The sequence below is a fragment of the Nelumbo lutea genome, chromosome 2 (assembly GCF_056320005.1).
Source record: "Nelumbo lutea isolate HS-2025 chromosome 2, American lotus-T2T, whole genome shotgun sequence".
Classification (NCBI taxonomy): domain Eukaryota; kingdom Viridiplantae; phylum Streptophyta; class Magnoliopsida; order Proteales; family Nelumbonaceae; genus Nelumbo; species Nelumbo lutea.
The window spans coordinates 14,018,307-14,035,428 of record NC_142685.1 but is presented as its reverse complement, the minus strand read 5'-3'; the positions used below and the strand labels follow the sequence as shown (position 1 = coordinate 14,035,428).

Here is a 17,122-nt window from a genome sequence, read left to right as displayed (position 1 = left end):
TTTTAATGGATTTGGGCATGTGGGTATGAATTTTTAGGTGAGCTTGACAATCCAAATGGGGGATGATCATCTAGGTTTGCCATGATTGAAGCCAATGTTGAAGGCCAATTTTAAAATGAGGGCTAAAGTTGCATTTTTAAATGAATAAGTGCTTGTTGGAGAAATAGACCACCAAACACCTATTATGAAATAAGTGCTTATTTTTTAAAATAAGCATTTGAAAAAATTAAGTGTCAAATGCAAATATATATTTATTTGAATAAGCACTTTTATTGCTACTAAATTTGGAGTCAATGGCAACAAGATAACTTTTGAGGCCAAGAGTCAAGGGTCCCACATACAAAGAATAAAAAACGTCATAGGCCCTGGGAGTGTTCTTAGGGACAAGAACTCTGACAATCAAGATAGTCCACGTCACAGCAAGAAAATATAGTAGATAATTGAAATGTGTGTAAGTGTACCTTAGACTTTGGTGCCCTTTTATAGTCGGAGTCACCTCGTAGAGGAGTAAAGGGAAATCAATAACCGTCACGTGAATCTCGATCATGAATAGGGCTGTTACAGGGATGACGGCCAAGCATTACCCCTTCATAAGCGTGTTGAGAGCAAGTATAGCCGAGAAGGTGATGCCTGTAGTAAATGCCTCGTAGTGACTCGTGGGAGTTAGGACAATACCCTTAACTGAGGTCAAAGTGCTGAAAATGCCCTTGAATGGTGCCATGTGTCATCATCTAGTGAAGTGGTTGGTTATACCAATACCCACATCACACTTGCTTTTAAACACTTTTTTTTTTTAAATAAGCATTCCAAACTTGGCCTTATTTAATAATAGGAGAATTGTTTTAGAATGGTTACTCAACCGTATTGACCTGCTACTCACATGGACGGGTATGGGTGGATCAAATGGATTGGGTTGAAAAATGCTACCCCTATTTACACATTTCATAACTTATTAGAGAAAGCATCAATTATATCAATCTTAGCATTGTTCACGGGCTGGGTTCAAGTCAGGCATTGCCTCTTTATTAGTAGAAAAATAAACATTGACCATTTGTTATTTAAATGTGAAGTATCAAGTCATGTTTGGAGGATACTTCCATTAATAGTTGGTGGGTCAGAATTTCTAATTGCACTTTTTCCTTGATTGACCGGTTTTATAAAGAAAAACTTACCTGTATAAAAAATATAAATAATAACAATAAAAGCTTTAATGATAAAGTTGTTAATACTCAAAGTGTTATTGATATATCTTATGCTTTATGGAGTGAGATTGGAGTGAGATTAAGGATAATGTGATTATGATCATTGCAATATAAGGATTGGACTTATGTTGGTTGGTATAAGCCTAAGCCAGGTAGCATCAAGATTAGCTTTGATGCTTCCTATAGAATTGATGGTAAATGTGTCATCGGTTGCATCGTTAAAAATCATCAGGGTGAGATCCTAGAAACGAAGGCCTATAATATATATATATATATATATATATATATATATATATTGATAAGTAAAGAACAAAGGCGTATAATATTGGGCATACTAAGATAAATCTTGTTGAAGCTTGGGAAGCTATCTGATCAACTATAGGGACTTGGCAATCACAATCGAAGGAGACTCAAAGCTTGTTGCCGACTGCCTCTATGGTAGAATTATCCCCCCTTGGAGATTGGACTGCACCATCAAAGAGTGCCTCAACCTGTCTTCCATGTATAACTTAAGCATCAAATTCAAATATATATTTTCAGAGGCGAATCAAGTGGCTGATTGGCTGGCTCTTAAGGTGATTGATGTAGGGGTGTTCACGGTTCGATTCGGTGTGATTTGGAGAAGATCCTAGACCAAACCGGTAAATTATGGTTTGAGAAATTTCTAAACCAAACCAAACAGTTTTAAATGGAAACCAAACCAAACCAAACCATTTTATTGCGGTTTAGTGTGGTTTCTAATTTGGTTTGGGGACTTTGGACCATTCTATAATTCTTTTGGGCGTAACCCAATTAGAAAGTCCAAATAACTTCCCTAAAAATTAAACGGAAAATTATGTTGCAACTCACTACAAAATTATAAATTCCACTTCAAACCTATGAAAATTCAAAATGCCAAATACCCTCACCCTATACACCAATACCCACCCATGAATTGACATCAATTCCAAGTTGGCACCTACCCCAACTGTACTTTGGGCCTAAGAATTCTGATGCTTGGCTGAACCGTCATTCTCCCAAAATTAAAACTTAAAACTTTTATTATAAACTAAAGAGTTCATTATATATTCATAATTTTATGCATTCTATTTAGATATTATATATATATATATATATATATATATATATATATATATATTTATTTATTTATTTTCAATTTACAATTTAGTTCATTTATAAAATTCAATAAACCAAATCAAAATCGTAAACCACAATTTAGAAAATTCTCAAAACTAAATCAAACCACAAATTCGTTTGATTTGGTTCAGTTTTACGATTTAAACCGTATAATGAACAGCCCTAGATCAATGATCAACGAAATACCTCGAGTTTTATTCCTTATGATCTTAGCTTAGCTTAATTTGTATTTCGGTGTGCAACTCCTTTTCTTTCCATAAAAAAAAATGTCCCGAACCAAGCCCTAGCCCAGTCTAAACATAAAACGTATTTGGGAAAGCCCGAGCCTGAACCTACATGCCTAAATTTTGTCGAAGTTCGAAAAAGAATGGGTTAGGCTGGCGGGTTACGCTGCCCATGAACAGGTCCAATCAGCCTCAGCCACCGTGTCCCTTGATGACCTATGAGTTCCATGCCTAAGCGACTGTAACTCTGTAAGCGAGTCCGGAGACTCTCGAGTCTCAGCGTTCAATACTGCTTCGAATGTTTTCCGATCAATTTACATCCAATGAGCATATGATGTAGGGTCTGTAGGCACAGTTGCGAAGCAAACCCGCCAGCCCATGAACAGGTCCACTCAGCCTCAGCCACCGTATCCCTTGATGACCTATGAGTTCCAAGCCTAAGCGACTGTAACTCTGTAAGCGAGTCCGGAGACTCTCAAGTCTCAGCGTTCAATACTGCTCCGAATGTTTTCCGATCAATTTACATCCAATGAGCCTATGATGTAGGGCCTGTAGGCACAGTTGCGAAGCATCTTCGTCGAAGAATTCAAATGGACATGGAGATAAGGTTGCTGAAACCTCTTGCGGAAATTGAACGAGTGCAGAAGCAGCTCACACTTTCTTTGTTAAAGAGCCGTGAAGCAACCGCAACTTCAAAGCATTTAAAGGCTCTCCATGTTCACCTCATTCGGACCGGGCTGCATCAAAGCAGCTACGCTGTTGGGAACTTCGTGGCTCATTGCGCCACCTTGGGCAGCATGGGCTATGCAACCCAGGTTTTCAATCAAATGTCCGAACCTAATTCCTTTGTTTGGAATACAATAATCCGAGGATTCCAACAGAACCAACAACCTGAGCAAGCCCTTGCGTTCTTTGATCAGATGAGGATTCGAAGCATTCGACCCGATTGCTTCACCTTCCCTTTTGTCATCAGGGCCTGTGCAAATTTGCAGTATTTCCGTACTGGGAGATGCGTTCATGCGCAGCTGTTCAAGATTTGCCTCCACGATGATGTTTTCACCGCTACCAGTTTGATTGAATTCTATGGAATTTCTCGGGATATGATGACGGCTCAGCAAGTCTTTGATGAGATGCCCGTGAAGGATTCAGTGTCCTGGACGACCCTCTTATCAGGGTATGTGAACCACTGCAGTGATTTGAAGAAAGCTCGCCAACTTTTTGATGAGATGCCGGTGAAGGATCTTGTAGCATGGAATACCATTATAGGAGGCTACGTGAAAGTTGGGGACATGGAACTTGCTAACAAGCTGTTTGATCAAGCTCCGATCAAGGATTTATTGATGTACAATACGTTGTTGGGTGGCTTTGCAAAACATGGTGAACCTCAAGTCGTACTGCAATTTTTTGATAAGATGCCAGAGAGGGATGTGATCTCCTGGAATTCGGCCATTGGAGGGCTTGTCCAGAATAAGAGGATTAATGAAGCTATGGCACTCTTTCATCGAATGCAAATGGAAAATTCGAAGCCTAATGAGGTGACTCTAGTAAGCATTCTTTCTGCTTGTGCCCAGGCCGGAGCCTTGGATGTAGGCAGATGGATACATTCATACATTGACAGGAACGCTGTTGATCTGAAGGTTGTAGTCGGTACTGCTTTAGTGGACATGTATTCAAAATGTGGGGCACTAGAGAGTGCTCAACATGTTTTTGATTGCATGCCAGATCGAGATGTCGTGGCTTGGAATGCAATGATAATGGGATTTTCCATGAATGGACAAAGTAAAAATGCCTTGGAGTCGTTTTCTCAAATGAGAAGGGAAGATGTAAAGCCTAATGAAATTACCATGATTGGAGTACTCAGTGCCTGCACTCATTCAGGATTAATAGATGAAGGGCGAAAGCATTTTGATGGCATGCGCCATGAGCTTGGCATCACCCCCAAGATCGAGCACTATGGATGCATGGTTGACCTACTTGGACGTTCAGGATTGTTGGAAGAAGCTTATAAATTCATTCAAGATATGCCTATTGTGCCACATGCCGGAGTCTGGGGCGCCCTGCTTGGTGCCTGTAAGATCCATGGCAATATTACACTTGCAGAGCTTGCCATCCAACACTTGGTTGAACTGGACCCGGAAGATGGGGGTTATTTATCTATAATGTCCAATATCTATGCCAACGCTGGAAGATGGGATGATGTTGCCAAGGTTAGGCAGTTGATGATAGAGAAAGGGACTAGTAAATTGCGGGGGTGTAGTTCCATTGAAATCAATGGTGAGATTCATGAGTTCGGGGCGGCGGAGAAAATCCACCCTCGATCCAAGGAAATTTATGAGATGATAGACGAGATTTCCAAGCAGTTAAGGATTGCAGGTCATGCGGCAAGTACAACAGAGGTATTCTTTGATGTGGAAGAGGAGGAAAAAGAAAAGGCCCTATTCTTCCACAGTGAGAAGTTGGCTGCTGCTTTTGGACTGATCGCCACTGATAAAGGGGTTACCTTACGCATCGTAAAGAACTTGAGGATCTGTGCTGATTGTCACTCCGCTATAAAGATTATTTCAAGGATTTTTGATAGAGAAATAGTGGTTAGAGATCGGAGCCGATTCCACCATTTCAAGAAGGGTACATGTTCTTGTCGAGATTACTGGTGAGTTTGTTATCTTGGATCATGGGGCTGTTGATCATGTATCATTTATATGCCAAATTGCTAATCAAGTAGTCAAATGCCGTTCTCATCTCATGCGATTGACAGCCTGAATTTACAACCACATACACGATTGAGTTCAGCTTAGGGTCACAAGTAAGCTTTAGAAGGGATGGGATACGTCTATGTGGCAGTGGCTAGAGGAAGGTACTAGCTGGTTTAGTTGACAGTCAATGGATATAATTCCCACTGACCTGGAAACGAACCTACTTTCACCCTCCCCACCTCCATCTCCAAGTTTGCCTAGCAAAGAAAAAAAGTTGCAGTGCCAAGAAACTGGGTGTTTGATTTGCAAAAGCACTACCAAAGATCAAGACTCGAAAAGGTTGAAATGGATAAATGTGGTCAGTATGGTTAGATGGAGGCTCTTGATTTAAGTTTCCTCTAGGTATCACAGCACAGGTACTGATGAGAGGGATCTAGACAGTCTCAGAGGTTCCATAGCCGATTCACCAAAAGGATGCCAGGTTGTCATAACATGGATGCTGTTCTGTAACGGGCTGCAAATGATTGGGTTCAGGGAGCACCATCAAAATGGGGTCATATGGTGTGATTGTTCTATGGAACTACAGATATTTGGCAAGGCGCACTGACAAGATAGAGGGACTGTCTATGGAAGGTTTGTTTAAGCCATGTGATTTTTTTAAGGTCATACTTTGTACACTAGTGGGGATTTGGGGGTGGGGACAGAGCAAGATGCATGTAAGGCCCACTGACCATACAAAGGACAGCCTGCATGTGCAGGTTTGATCCCATTCCACTGTGGCAGGGATGCCTTTTGACAAATTCAACTATGGGTCATATGGCTAAGCCATATGAATTCACTGTCTGCAAATATTCCAGTACATTCCCATTGCATACATTAGTTGAAAGATTCATGCTCATGCTATGCAACTTACATATTGCACAATCAAGAAAATTGTGGTTGGATGAACAAAATCTCCATTGTTTTGTGGGCATAGCCCATGTATTGAAGTCAAGGAAAGAAATAATCTCCACTGTTCTTTGGATATGGTCAATGGATACCAATACAGTTGAGCAAACTATTTAACTGTTGATCAATAATAATGAACAAAATTGAGGAGAAAATAAGAAGGGGAATAGTTGTTCAGTCGGCAGAAATTAGCTGATCAGAAATGAACCAAGCTGTATACTAGAATCCACACAAGCTGCAAAATGGAAAAGAGGAAGGATATCTCAGTCATTAAAACAGTGGCAATATGCCTTCAGAGGCATGTTCTAATATCTAAATGACATGAAAATCTAAAGAACATACCAGAAATAAAGTTAAAGAAGCAAAAAGCCCCTCTTGAAGCAGAGTTCCATGACCACCAAAATCTTCTTCGTCAATTTTTAATACTATCGAATAGTACCCATAAATAATTCCAGAGGATAGCACAAGGAATCTGGAAAGAAATATACATATGCATGATTAGGTTTTTGAATATCATAAAATGTATGCACACATGCATAGAGGACTTCCCACATAGCATAGCAAAAGATTTAAGGTAAAAACGCTTTCCTGTTTGTTTATGCAACTTACTCCCAGGTTTTCTTTTCCCGGTAAACAACTTCCAGGCTGTCATACCAAGAAAATTGTAAAGCTTGAATAAATAGCCAAATATAGTAAGCACTTTTTTTCTTTTGTTGCAGAGAGGGAGAGGCTTTTTATGGGAGGTCAACCAAAAAGCTACTATTATAGCGTAAATCTTAGCAGAAGGATGGATGGCTCAGATGAAATTTTAAGGACCAGCTCCTTAAAGTTGATAAACATATCGAACTTTTGAAGAAGAGTGATTAGTTCTTCTATCGAAAATGACATAGCAGGCAACAGCATGCAAGAAAAACTCAGAAACATAAAATTTATAAGTAGAATGGAAGAAGAGATGGTGACCATTTTCTTATCATCCTCAGAAACAAAACATTAGAGTTTTTTTCCACAAAGGATGCGGACAGATACAATTGACTATGAAGAACTTTCTTGTAATAAATTCACACCTTGGCAACAAAATAGAATATGAGATGCCTTGGTTATTCTCATTAAGTTTGCAGAAATCAAACACAATGTATTTCCCTGAAAGGGCATTCAACATGCCAAGTTTAAAAAATTGCTCCTGCCAGAAATAATTCACTCGATTTTCATCTCCAATAGCACTGTTGGAGTGTAATGAAACTATGGGCACTTGTCATATGGAAGTCATCCATCACTGCGTTCAAGAGAACAACACTATCACCAACCACTTAATGCCATATGAAGAAGATGCAACTTAAAGAAAACCTCTAGCCCTTTTTCCCTATGCAAATATATAATTTTCCTGTATTTCTTAACCATTCTAAGAATGGATTGTTCTCTTCTCAATACTGTGCTTCTTACCAATCAAGTTCATCTTCATACAAAGGCCAGGCTTGAAATGTCCTCCCTGTTCATCAATGGAGCCCATGATACATAATACATTCCATTCTTGTCTCCATGTATTGACAAGTTGTTCAAAGCTTAGTACTACCTCTACTGTGGTGAGAAGATCAGGAATTCCAAGACAGATAAACCACGATTCTAGTATCTTATGGTGCATAAACAAGGAGGTGCATTAGTCAACATTTATCCCACCTCTACTTAGAAAAAAAAAAGGTCCAACCCTTACAATAAAACTGGTACTTTGCAATTCTTCCCAGAAAGAAACATGACTTAGTTTCATATTCTATAATTGATTTTCTTTTTCCGTGTGATTATATTGTACAATTATTTTTCTTATAAAAAAGATGTTATGCTACTCCTAGCAATAACCCCTCTATTAAATGGGATTGCCACTCTTTCCTGTAAAGTTTGCATATTTAACACCATTTTTGGGTGCCATGTCACAGCAGTTGATTCATTGAGTGGTACTCATTCAATGCCATAAACGCCATACAAGTTGCCATGTATTTCCCCCATTGGAAGCTCTTTTATCACAGGATTTCCATTTTGAAAAGGGGGTTGGTGATGTGATAATGACCTTGTAGTGAATCTGTTCCAATGCAAGTAATCTGCCCATTAGAAGTACATAATTATATAAATGCACTTCAACTCATTTCATGGAAAGTATCTTCCCTTTCTCATAAATCATAATGACCCTGTGGAGAACTTTTATTCCGTCAGGTGACAAAGTTTCAACATCAAACATCAAGTAGCGACCATCACCATCACCATTAGACATATGCAAAATTATGAGGGTCTAACTATAATCATGCTCCTCTATTATGTAGGGCCATATCTTCTGTAACAATATGAATTGTCAACTTTTTTCCTGATTAGCTAAACCGGTATCCTTTTTGTTGTCCCTCTTGTCTTGATCCCTCAAAATCCATGCCAAAATCATTTCTCAGTTGTATAGTCATTAGTCCTTGTTCCACATGACCAAGTCATCTCAGTTATTGAACTCCAATGAGAATAAGAAAGGTTTATTTGGTGCAATAAAATTGACCTAATGAATACAACAATTTGTTGTCACACTCCTTTTCTGTAGCAGCATGGCCTTCATTTTCATCTTTAGTGATCATGTCACCTGTTGTAGGCCCCTCTTCATACACCATAAGGTGGATATCTGGAATTCCATTATGTACATGCCTTATTCTTTCTTTTTTAGAGCAATAAGGGAAACTGAATGTTAGGTTAGCCAAATAAGATATTGAAATAGAATATATTTGACTTTTTGATAACAAGCTACTTCAAATATTCCCTCTAGAAGATCTTTGCACACATCAGCTATTTGGCAATAGAGTATTTTATTAATAGAAGCAATAGAAAAAGGTTCAAAAATCTTAATTATTACTGATAAAGAAAGGCTCTGAAATTCTTTAGGAATCCCAAGAGCCAAATCCACCACGGGAAGCAAAACAAGATAGAAGAAGCTAATGAAACTATAAAGCATAATATCGCCGTTGATCTAATTTCAATCCAATAACTATCCCTCACTAGCAAATACATTCCTCCATAACAAAAAGATTTACAGTCTAAAGGCTAAGACATAAGTTTCTGTTACAAGGTCATGAAGATGCTAAACCAATAAACAAGCCTCCAAACCCCCAGAGAGAGAGAGAGAGAGAGAGAGAGATTGCATGAGTTATATTATCTTAGCCCTATAATTGACCTCTCTAGTATAAGTCTTGATGGACTGAATTATCCAGATACTGACGTAACTGGCCTTGGTTAGTAGGATTAGTGCAAAATGATTGGACTGCAGTTAGTTCATGGTTTGCAATTCAAATTCCAAGCCGGGTTGGGTTAAAGACCAGGTTAAGATTGAAAAATATCAACCCAACTTAACTTAAGGTTGGGTTAGGGTTTAGGCCCTTGGAAACCCTACCCAAGTCAACCTGAACCATTGGCTAATCCTAAGTCTAAGAAATAAGAACATGTTTTTTATTTAAAAACTAAAAAAGAAGTGAACAAATTGGGCCAACACAAACCCAACTCCAACTGTCCAACCCAATCTGATGTCCAACAACTCAGGTTGGGCTAGGGTTGACCTCAACCCAACCTAACCCATCCTGGCTTTCACCCCTAATAAACACATTTGTATACAAATCTTGATTCTTATAATGGGGAAGTGCATCTTTCTTCAAAAAAAGGAAAGTAAGTTCCTTCTTCCCAATCTGATGTTCAACAACTCAGGTTGGGATAGGGTTGACCTCAATCCAACCTAACCCATCCTGACTTTCACCCCCAATAAACATATTGTATACAAATCTTGATTCTTATAATGGGGAAGTGCATCTTTCTTGAAAAAAGGGAAAGTAAGTTCCTTTTTCCCAATGCTAAGAGACCCAACCAACCACTTAGAACGCAGTGTCAAGCCAGTAGTGCTTTAGCATCATAATTACAACTACTAATAAACATAAAAGCATAAAATAAATATTTTTTATAATCAAAGATAAAATAAATAATAGTTGTAAAATATTGTTGGATATTTAGGTGGCTTACTCAGAAATTGATGTCTCACTTTAATGTTTTTTAGTTGTTTGGTTTAAACAAATAGAAGTGTTAATTAGACTATTAGCTTTTTTTATTAATAATGTCTTATCAAGAACTTGTCACTTTGTTAGACCTTTCCTGGTTATAACTTATAACTGATTAGCAATTTTTTCCGTGCAGATTAAAGCTGATTGTACCAGTTCTTTAATTTAGACACAGGTTTCCAAATGCCAAAAGGGGACTTTTTTATAGTTGGATGCGTATGAATGAATATTACTAAATGGGAAAATTTCATTTACTATATGCATGCAAGCAAGTATAGATACTTTGTGATTTTTTATAAGAGACCAGCAATTTACATGTATCCAGTCTGTACCAAACTACTAATTATTTGGTCAAGTCAGGCCTGGAACCCTAACCAAGATACAGACCTGACAAGATATGAAACACATGAAGATAAAAAAGCCTAGGTTTGGGTACATGAGTGGATCACCCAAGATAGTTAAAGTGGCCAAGTCATGCCTGATAAATAAACGAATACATAAAATGTGAATTATAAACTATTAAATTTGCAAATTAAATCATTGACAAATTAAATGACAACACACATGCTTTTTAAGGGAAAAATGACAAGATTTGTGATTAACCTTCGTGGTTTGAACTTTGAAATAAATGAGACATAAAGACAAAAAGGGATTAAGAGACCTAATTTTTAGCATTGGATATATCCATATAGGCCCAACATAGGTTAGATAAAGTCATAACAATATGTACACATATAAGCATTGTAATTAAATGTGAACTATAAACTATTAAAATGGCAAATTAAATCATTGACTGAGTAAATGACAACTCGCACACGCTTTTAAGGGGAAAAACAACAAGATTTGTGAACAACCTCTCCCTGGTTTGAACTTTGAAATAAATGAGACAAAGACAAAAGGGAATAAAAGCCTTGACTTTTAGCTCTGGATGTCCATATAGACCCCTATAGGCCTAACATAGATTAGATAAAGGCATAACAATACATAAAGGGGAATAGTTTCTTACTTCAACCAACTAAAATGTTTGTATCTATGCCTCCTGTCTAGTTGGTTGCCTAAGTGATAGGCCTCTAAAACACCTAGGAGTTTATCTAGTTGACACCTAGGTAACACTTTAACTACACTGAATAATAATATCCAATCCTTAGGCCTCCTGAGGCATAAGCATAACCAGTAGCTATGTTATAACTTACAAGGAAAGTTCCACCAAAAGCTCTTATTTTAGGTAGCTAGATAACAATTTATTAAAGAGGTAGAGAAAAATACAAGAGGAATAAAGGCCCCTTCTCTGCAGGCTAGAGTAAAGTTGGATTTTGATGGTAGTTCTCTAAACAATCTAGGTCCTTCAGGCATTGGGGAAATCTTCAGAGATGAGGAAGGAAATAAAGGCCCTCTTCTGGGGTCCAATTGGAGTGGAAGACTCACTGAGGGCAGAAATAAAGGCCCTGCTACAAGGGCTGAGACTGGCTAAGCAGTGGGGTATGCAACAGTTAGAAGTGGAAGGCGACTCCAAGCTCGTAATCGGTTGGATGCAAGCAAGAAGTTTAGGGGCTTGGCCTTTCAGGCAACAGCTAAGGGAAATATTGTACTTAGCAAGAGAGTTAAGGGTACAGTTTAATTGGGTAAGAAGGTCAGCAAATGGAATGGCTGATGCTCTAGCTAAGCAAGGAGTAAATAGGGAGGCTTTGTTCTGGGCTTGCTTGTAGACTGTTTATGCTACTGGTATTTTTATCCATCCTTTGGGTGGTGACAGATGTATTCTTTTAATCTCTTTTAATGAAAGTTACTGTTTCCTATAAAAAAAAATAAAAAATAAAAGAGGAATAACAAAAAATAGAAAACCGAGAAACCTCTAACAGCTAAATTAAACATCTCTATCAGAATTACATTATTCCATAAGCACTTCCTTGCCAATGATTTCAAGGGAAACTGAAAAAGGTTTGTTTAATCAATCCATAGATCTGTAACAAAAAAGAATAAGGCATAGGTGAATGGCGTCAATCGATATCAAAGATCTTGTATATGGGGCAAGTCATAGTTACCCATGGTTCCTTATAGACATTGCTCCTTCCCTGGCTTCTGCCTTCCCATATAGCCAAAAACCTTTTCTTAGGTCCAATGCAGAATTATAATAATAAGATCCAAAGTTGATGGTTGGTAAATTGCTTATAATTACAAAGTTCTACCAAAAGGTCTTGGTTGAAATGGAAAAATGATGGAAGACAATGTTTACTCATACTATGAGTTTAGCTAAAATATCATACATCAAACATAACCTAGAAATAGAGTAACCTAAACTAGATTATAAAAGCTTACCCCCTAACCAACCTGTCAACCTGATTCTTCGACAAATGGAATATTATTAAATAAAGCAGAATTTGAACTAGAGGGAACTGATGAACTCTTGGATCACATAACTATGGAAATGTCAAGATCAGATCACAATCTCTCCGAAAACACAGCCACTGTCACCTTGCTAAATGATCTGTAGTGCCAACTACTTAGGTGTTTATAGGTGTCTAGAACATCAACCTCCAAAATTCATGGTATGGAAATATGCCAATAAATAAAAAGTACATTAAATAAGTTACCAAAAAATATGGTAGAAGAAAGGGAAAAAAATAGAAAAACTTTGAAAATCAAAGTGCTGTCCTTAATTGGACGCACCCTTTTTGGTGATATCATGTTTAGTATTACATGTAGAATTTTTTTTTTCTGTTTCTTCAGCTGACTTCAGCTTCTAGCATCGTTAAAACTATAATGCCAAGTGTAAATTGTTCATATGGCTAGACTGTTAGTTTTTAGGTGTCCTAGTAATGCCATAAAGAATCCTGCCTTTACTCATACCAAGAATTCTTTTCAAATTGATTAGAACTTTTTTTGGTAGAAAATTGATCAGAACTTATATTCATCAAATCCACCCAATAAGGAATTAAATGTTAATAAGAACTTCATAGGTGTGGCTGGCAATTTCTGACACAGCCCACATAACCCACATGCTTATAACCAACATATTCACTTAGCAGGTTGAATGGGCAAAATTTGAAAACATGTTGATGAAATTCCCAAGCCCTTATCCCTTTGCTGGTTGAATTAGAGAGGGTGGGCCATCGAGTGTGGGTTGGGTTGGGTTAAATGGGTGGATTTAAGCTCAACATCCACCCACCCAATTGTTACCCCTAGCCTAACACCCAAAATTGACTTTCATTGATCTCTAGGGGGAAAAACTCTACAGAGAAAACTGAATTTCTTTAAGCTTCATTTCCGAAAGGGTTTGACTATGATACCTGAATTTTTTTTGACCAATCAATTAGTATCAAAAACGTGGTAATCAATCATGTGTTATTTATCAGAATTCATGGGTGGGTTTTGATTGGTCAAAACTCTTTCGATACCATGTCTTTCCTGCATCACAGATTTTCCTTTCCAAAAATTTACTTCAGAGTTGAATGAGAATCTGATTCATCTCAATTCATTAACACCATTGTAAATAATCAGTTTGAAGCGATACCAACAAGATAAACTTTACAAACCAGCAGCTGGAAGGCTTAAATTTAACTTTAATTGCTGCTGTCTGGGAGGGAAATCCAGGGAATCAGGAATTGGGGGTGTAGTGCGATATGAAACTTGTAATATTCTTCTTAGTTTCTCAGGTCCAATTGGACATGGAATCTCTCTCAGGGCAGAATTGTTGGCAGTCGTTCAAGGGTTAAAATTGCTAAGGTTAAAGGGATGGAAAGAAGTGGACATTGAATGAGATTGCCAAATAGTTATCTCTTGGTTGAAGAATAGAGAAGAAATTCCATGCAGGATGAGGCCTTCGGTAAGACAGGCACTCTCCCCGGGGGATCCCTTGAACACTTCATTCAACTGGATACCTAGAAGTGCCAATTTAATGGCTGGCACATTGGTTAGAACCGGAGTGTTAAAGGGTCATCTAGAGTGAGAATGTCCAAGGGCTAGGCTGTAATTTGTATCTTGTTAGTCTTTTTTTTTTTAGTTTAGCTTCAGCCTTCAGCTTTGTGCTTGGCCTCTTATTCCTTTGGGGCCTGTCTGATGTATCCCGGGATGTTTTTCAGTTCCTTAATTAATGAATTTTACTTGTTACTTATCAAAAAAACGCCAATTAAAGAAAAAGTTTTGATACTCAAATTCTGACTTGCAACAGAATGCCTTCCAAAGAAAAGTTAGAATTTATTTCCATCCACTCATAATCCAAGAGAATTTCTCTGGATAACAACAGAAGTTCTGGGATTCAATAAATAATTAAATATACATGAGCAACTAGCTCCTCTAAACCAAAATTCCATGCTGGGGCCAAACCTCATCCAAGAACTTAATATTTTATACTAGCATTTGAAAATGGACCACGTCTGCATAAAGTGCATGTCATTCAAATATGGCATCCAACCTCTGAATTTGGTTCCTAATGTTGATAAAAAAAAATCGGTTCCTAATGAGCATAGCATAAAACAAAAAAAAAAACAAAAAAAAAAAAGAAATAACATAAACAACATATCGACTTTCGTTTTTCCATAAAGAAGATCCTAACGCTGGACTGTTAATTTAAACTTACATGACAATCCAAATGGCCCCTACAAAAGGAACAGCACCCCAAAGCAATCCACACACAAGAGCAACTGCCTGTCGAATCCAATGCAAGGCATCTCCCAATTGATCCTACATCAAAAAGAAACCCAATCAAAACAGATTCCCTTTGGAATTTTGATGCTGGAGGTCCAATCTCAACTTAAAAGCACTCATAAGACCTCTGAAAACTTTAATGTAAAAACAAAACAAAGAAAATAAAGGGAAAAAAACGATTAATAGGCATTGTTGAAAAGAGCGAACCTTTCTACTGTGCAAAGACGTGTGAAAATAAAAAGGAAGTTTCTTCTATTTCAATTTCAGAAATCGAGAAAATAAGGCACCATTTGGTAACATCCTACGGGAACGCTCCTGGTTTCCCGGGAGCAAAAAATAGTAGCTTTTCCGTTCCGTAGTTACCTTTCCATGGGAACATTACGAGGCACCGGCTAAACTCCTCGCCAAAGGAAAATTGGTAGAAGAGAAAACAACATTCTTCCTCAAAGTAATTGAAGCAAACTCAAGCCGCAACGTCGAAGGGAAAGGTTAATAGGAAAAGAAAGGGTTTCGCTTAACTTTACTAATTTACCCGAGCGAGCGAGCGAGCGAGCGAGAGAGAGAGAGAGAGAGAGAGAGAGAGAGAGAGAGCGTTGTTACCAACATTAAATTAGAATACCAACTTCTACACAGTAGTTAAATCACAGGTTAATTTGCAGAAAACCTAAATTCGTGACTGAAGAGCGAAGTCAAAGCAGAATAAAGCAAAATTAATAATAAAAAGCTAATTAAAAAGCAATTAAAACTAACATAAAATCAGTACCTTGTCCCAAGAAGCCTCAGGATCCAACAATTTCCCGAACTTGAAGGGAGAAATATGACCATTCTGCTGTTGTTGCTGTTGGTGATTGAATTTTGATTTCCCTTCTTTCATGACGATGGTGATGAAATTATATTCTCGAAAATTGTATCTGACCCAGAATGAAGCTCAGATGTCAGTGAAACTCCCGATTGAACTGGGTTCAATTTCCGGTTCTTTTCTCTGTAAACAGCAGGAGTGGCAAAGGACCGTGCATGTTAGGGTTTCGAAAAGATGATGGATAACATGGAGAAACCACCTAAACGTCGATTGATCGGTCAAGTTAGCAGTACTACTCTAATGAATACTACGCCGGTAGTAGATCTGACTTCTGGGGCTCATTGAACTTCGAACGCGAGGGAACTCGCGAGCGAGCGTTTCAGTTTGTACGCCTTTTCTAATGGTTACACGTGATGTGATGTGACTGTGATCAACTCCTACGCGATCGTACGCACTAGCAGTGTATACCACGTGAAGAACACGGAACCATTACATTGTAGAAGTAGGAACATTGAGGAAGGCTTAGGCTTTTACGGCTCTCAGAGAGTCTGCTCCTCACATGCGCCTCACACCCACATCCTACTAGTTATCATTCACGGGAGGGAACAGCATCTGTTACTCCCATGCACGTCCACCGTGCACTCCCATGAATAATTAAGTATGGAAAATGTTTCTAAATCCCAATGCATGGTAGAATGTGCATGTGAGGCACACTATATGAGGAGGAGATCTTGTCTCTCACGGGAGATATTATCAGTGCAGCGTGGATGTTTCTATGAGGCGCCCATTTGTGAGAATAGATCCCACTTCCTATGTGGAGTCTAATTCGCAATGTGCCAACCATGGTTGATAAAGTCTCTTGCCGGCCGTGAGGAGACTTGGGATCAAATCCTTTGTCTAGCCATTCAAAAGATATATAAAAAAAAAAAAAAAAGTTTGAGTGCGGATTCATACTCCGGTCTATTCTTTACAAGGGGCGCATTACACCACTTTCACAACAGTTGGTTGTGCCACATGTCCCCAAATTAGAAGAAGGCTTTCAAGCTACAACCCTACTATTTAGATATGTGGTTTTTTCAAATTTAGACACATGACATTATCCACATACTTATTACGAGGTCATTCACTAGTCTTAAATAAAAGCTGAAATACAAACCTAGAATTGGCCTCTCCATGCTTCGGTTTCAAACTAAAAAAGAATTGCATTCATTGGAATCGAGTTGGAGGAATAATGTGGTCACCGACAAGGTTTTAAATTTTGTAATATATTGGTCGATACATATCGTTTCGGAAGAGCTACGTTACACAAAATATGCCTAATTAAATGGTTTCGTATTTTTTCATCCGTATCAAACCGATACAGGTCCGTACCGACCTTGTACCAATCTGTTTTGGGTATGTATCGGCATGCCAA

General features: G+C 38.2%; 1 protein-coding gene and 1 pseudogene across 2 annotated transcripts; one reads left to right on the top strand and one right to left on the bottom strand.

The window, feature by feature from the left end:
- Positions 1–2,591: 2,591 nt before the first annotated feature.
- Positions 2,592–6,130, top strand: LOC148868697 (pentatricopeptide repeat-containing protein At2g01510, mitochondrial pseudogene; annotated as a pseudogene). The gene has a single exon (XR_016107477.1). The product of XR_016107477.1 is annotated as a pentatricopeptide repeat-containing protein At2g01510, mitochondrial pseudogene (transcript).
- Positions 6,131–6,195: 65 nt separating this feature from the next.
- On the bottom strand, positions 6,196–16,531 carry LOC148868696 (uncharacterized). Its single transcript, XM_088971069.1, has 4 exons — positions 15,673–16,531; positions 14,842–14,945; positions 6,547–6,676; positions 6,196–6,439 (listed from the first exon to the last, which is right to left on the bottom strand). The coding sequence occupies exons 1-4, from the start codon at positions 15,781–15,783 to the stop codon at positions 6,401–6,403; spliced, it is 384 nt and encodes a 127-aa protein (XP_088827195.1). The 5' UTR covers positions 15,784–16,531; the 3' UTR covers positions 6,196–6,400.
- Between the last annotated feature and the right edge of the window lie 591 nt (positions 16,532–17,122).

Coding starts and splice junctions, on each gene's coding strand:
- LOC148868696 (XM_088971069.1), bottom strand. CDS start 15,783: ATGAAAGAAGGGAAATCAAAATTCAATCACCAACAGCAACAACAGCAG. Junction 14,946..15,672: donor CTGAGGCTTCTTGGGACAAG/GTACTGATTTTA, acceptor TTTTTGATGTAG/GATCAATTGGGAGATGCCTT. Junction 6,677..14,841: donor GGGGCCATTTGGATTGTCAT/GTAAGTTTAAAT, acceptor ATTTCTTTCCAG/ATTCCTTGTGCTATCCTCTG.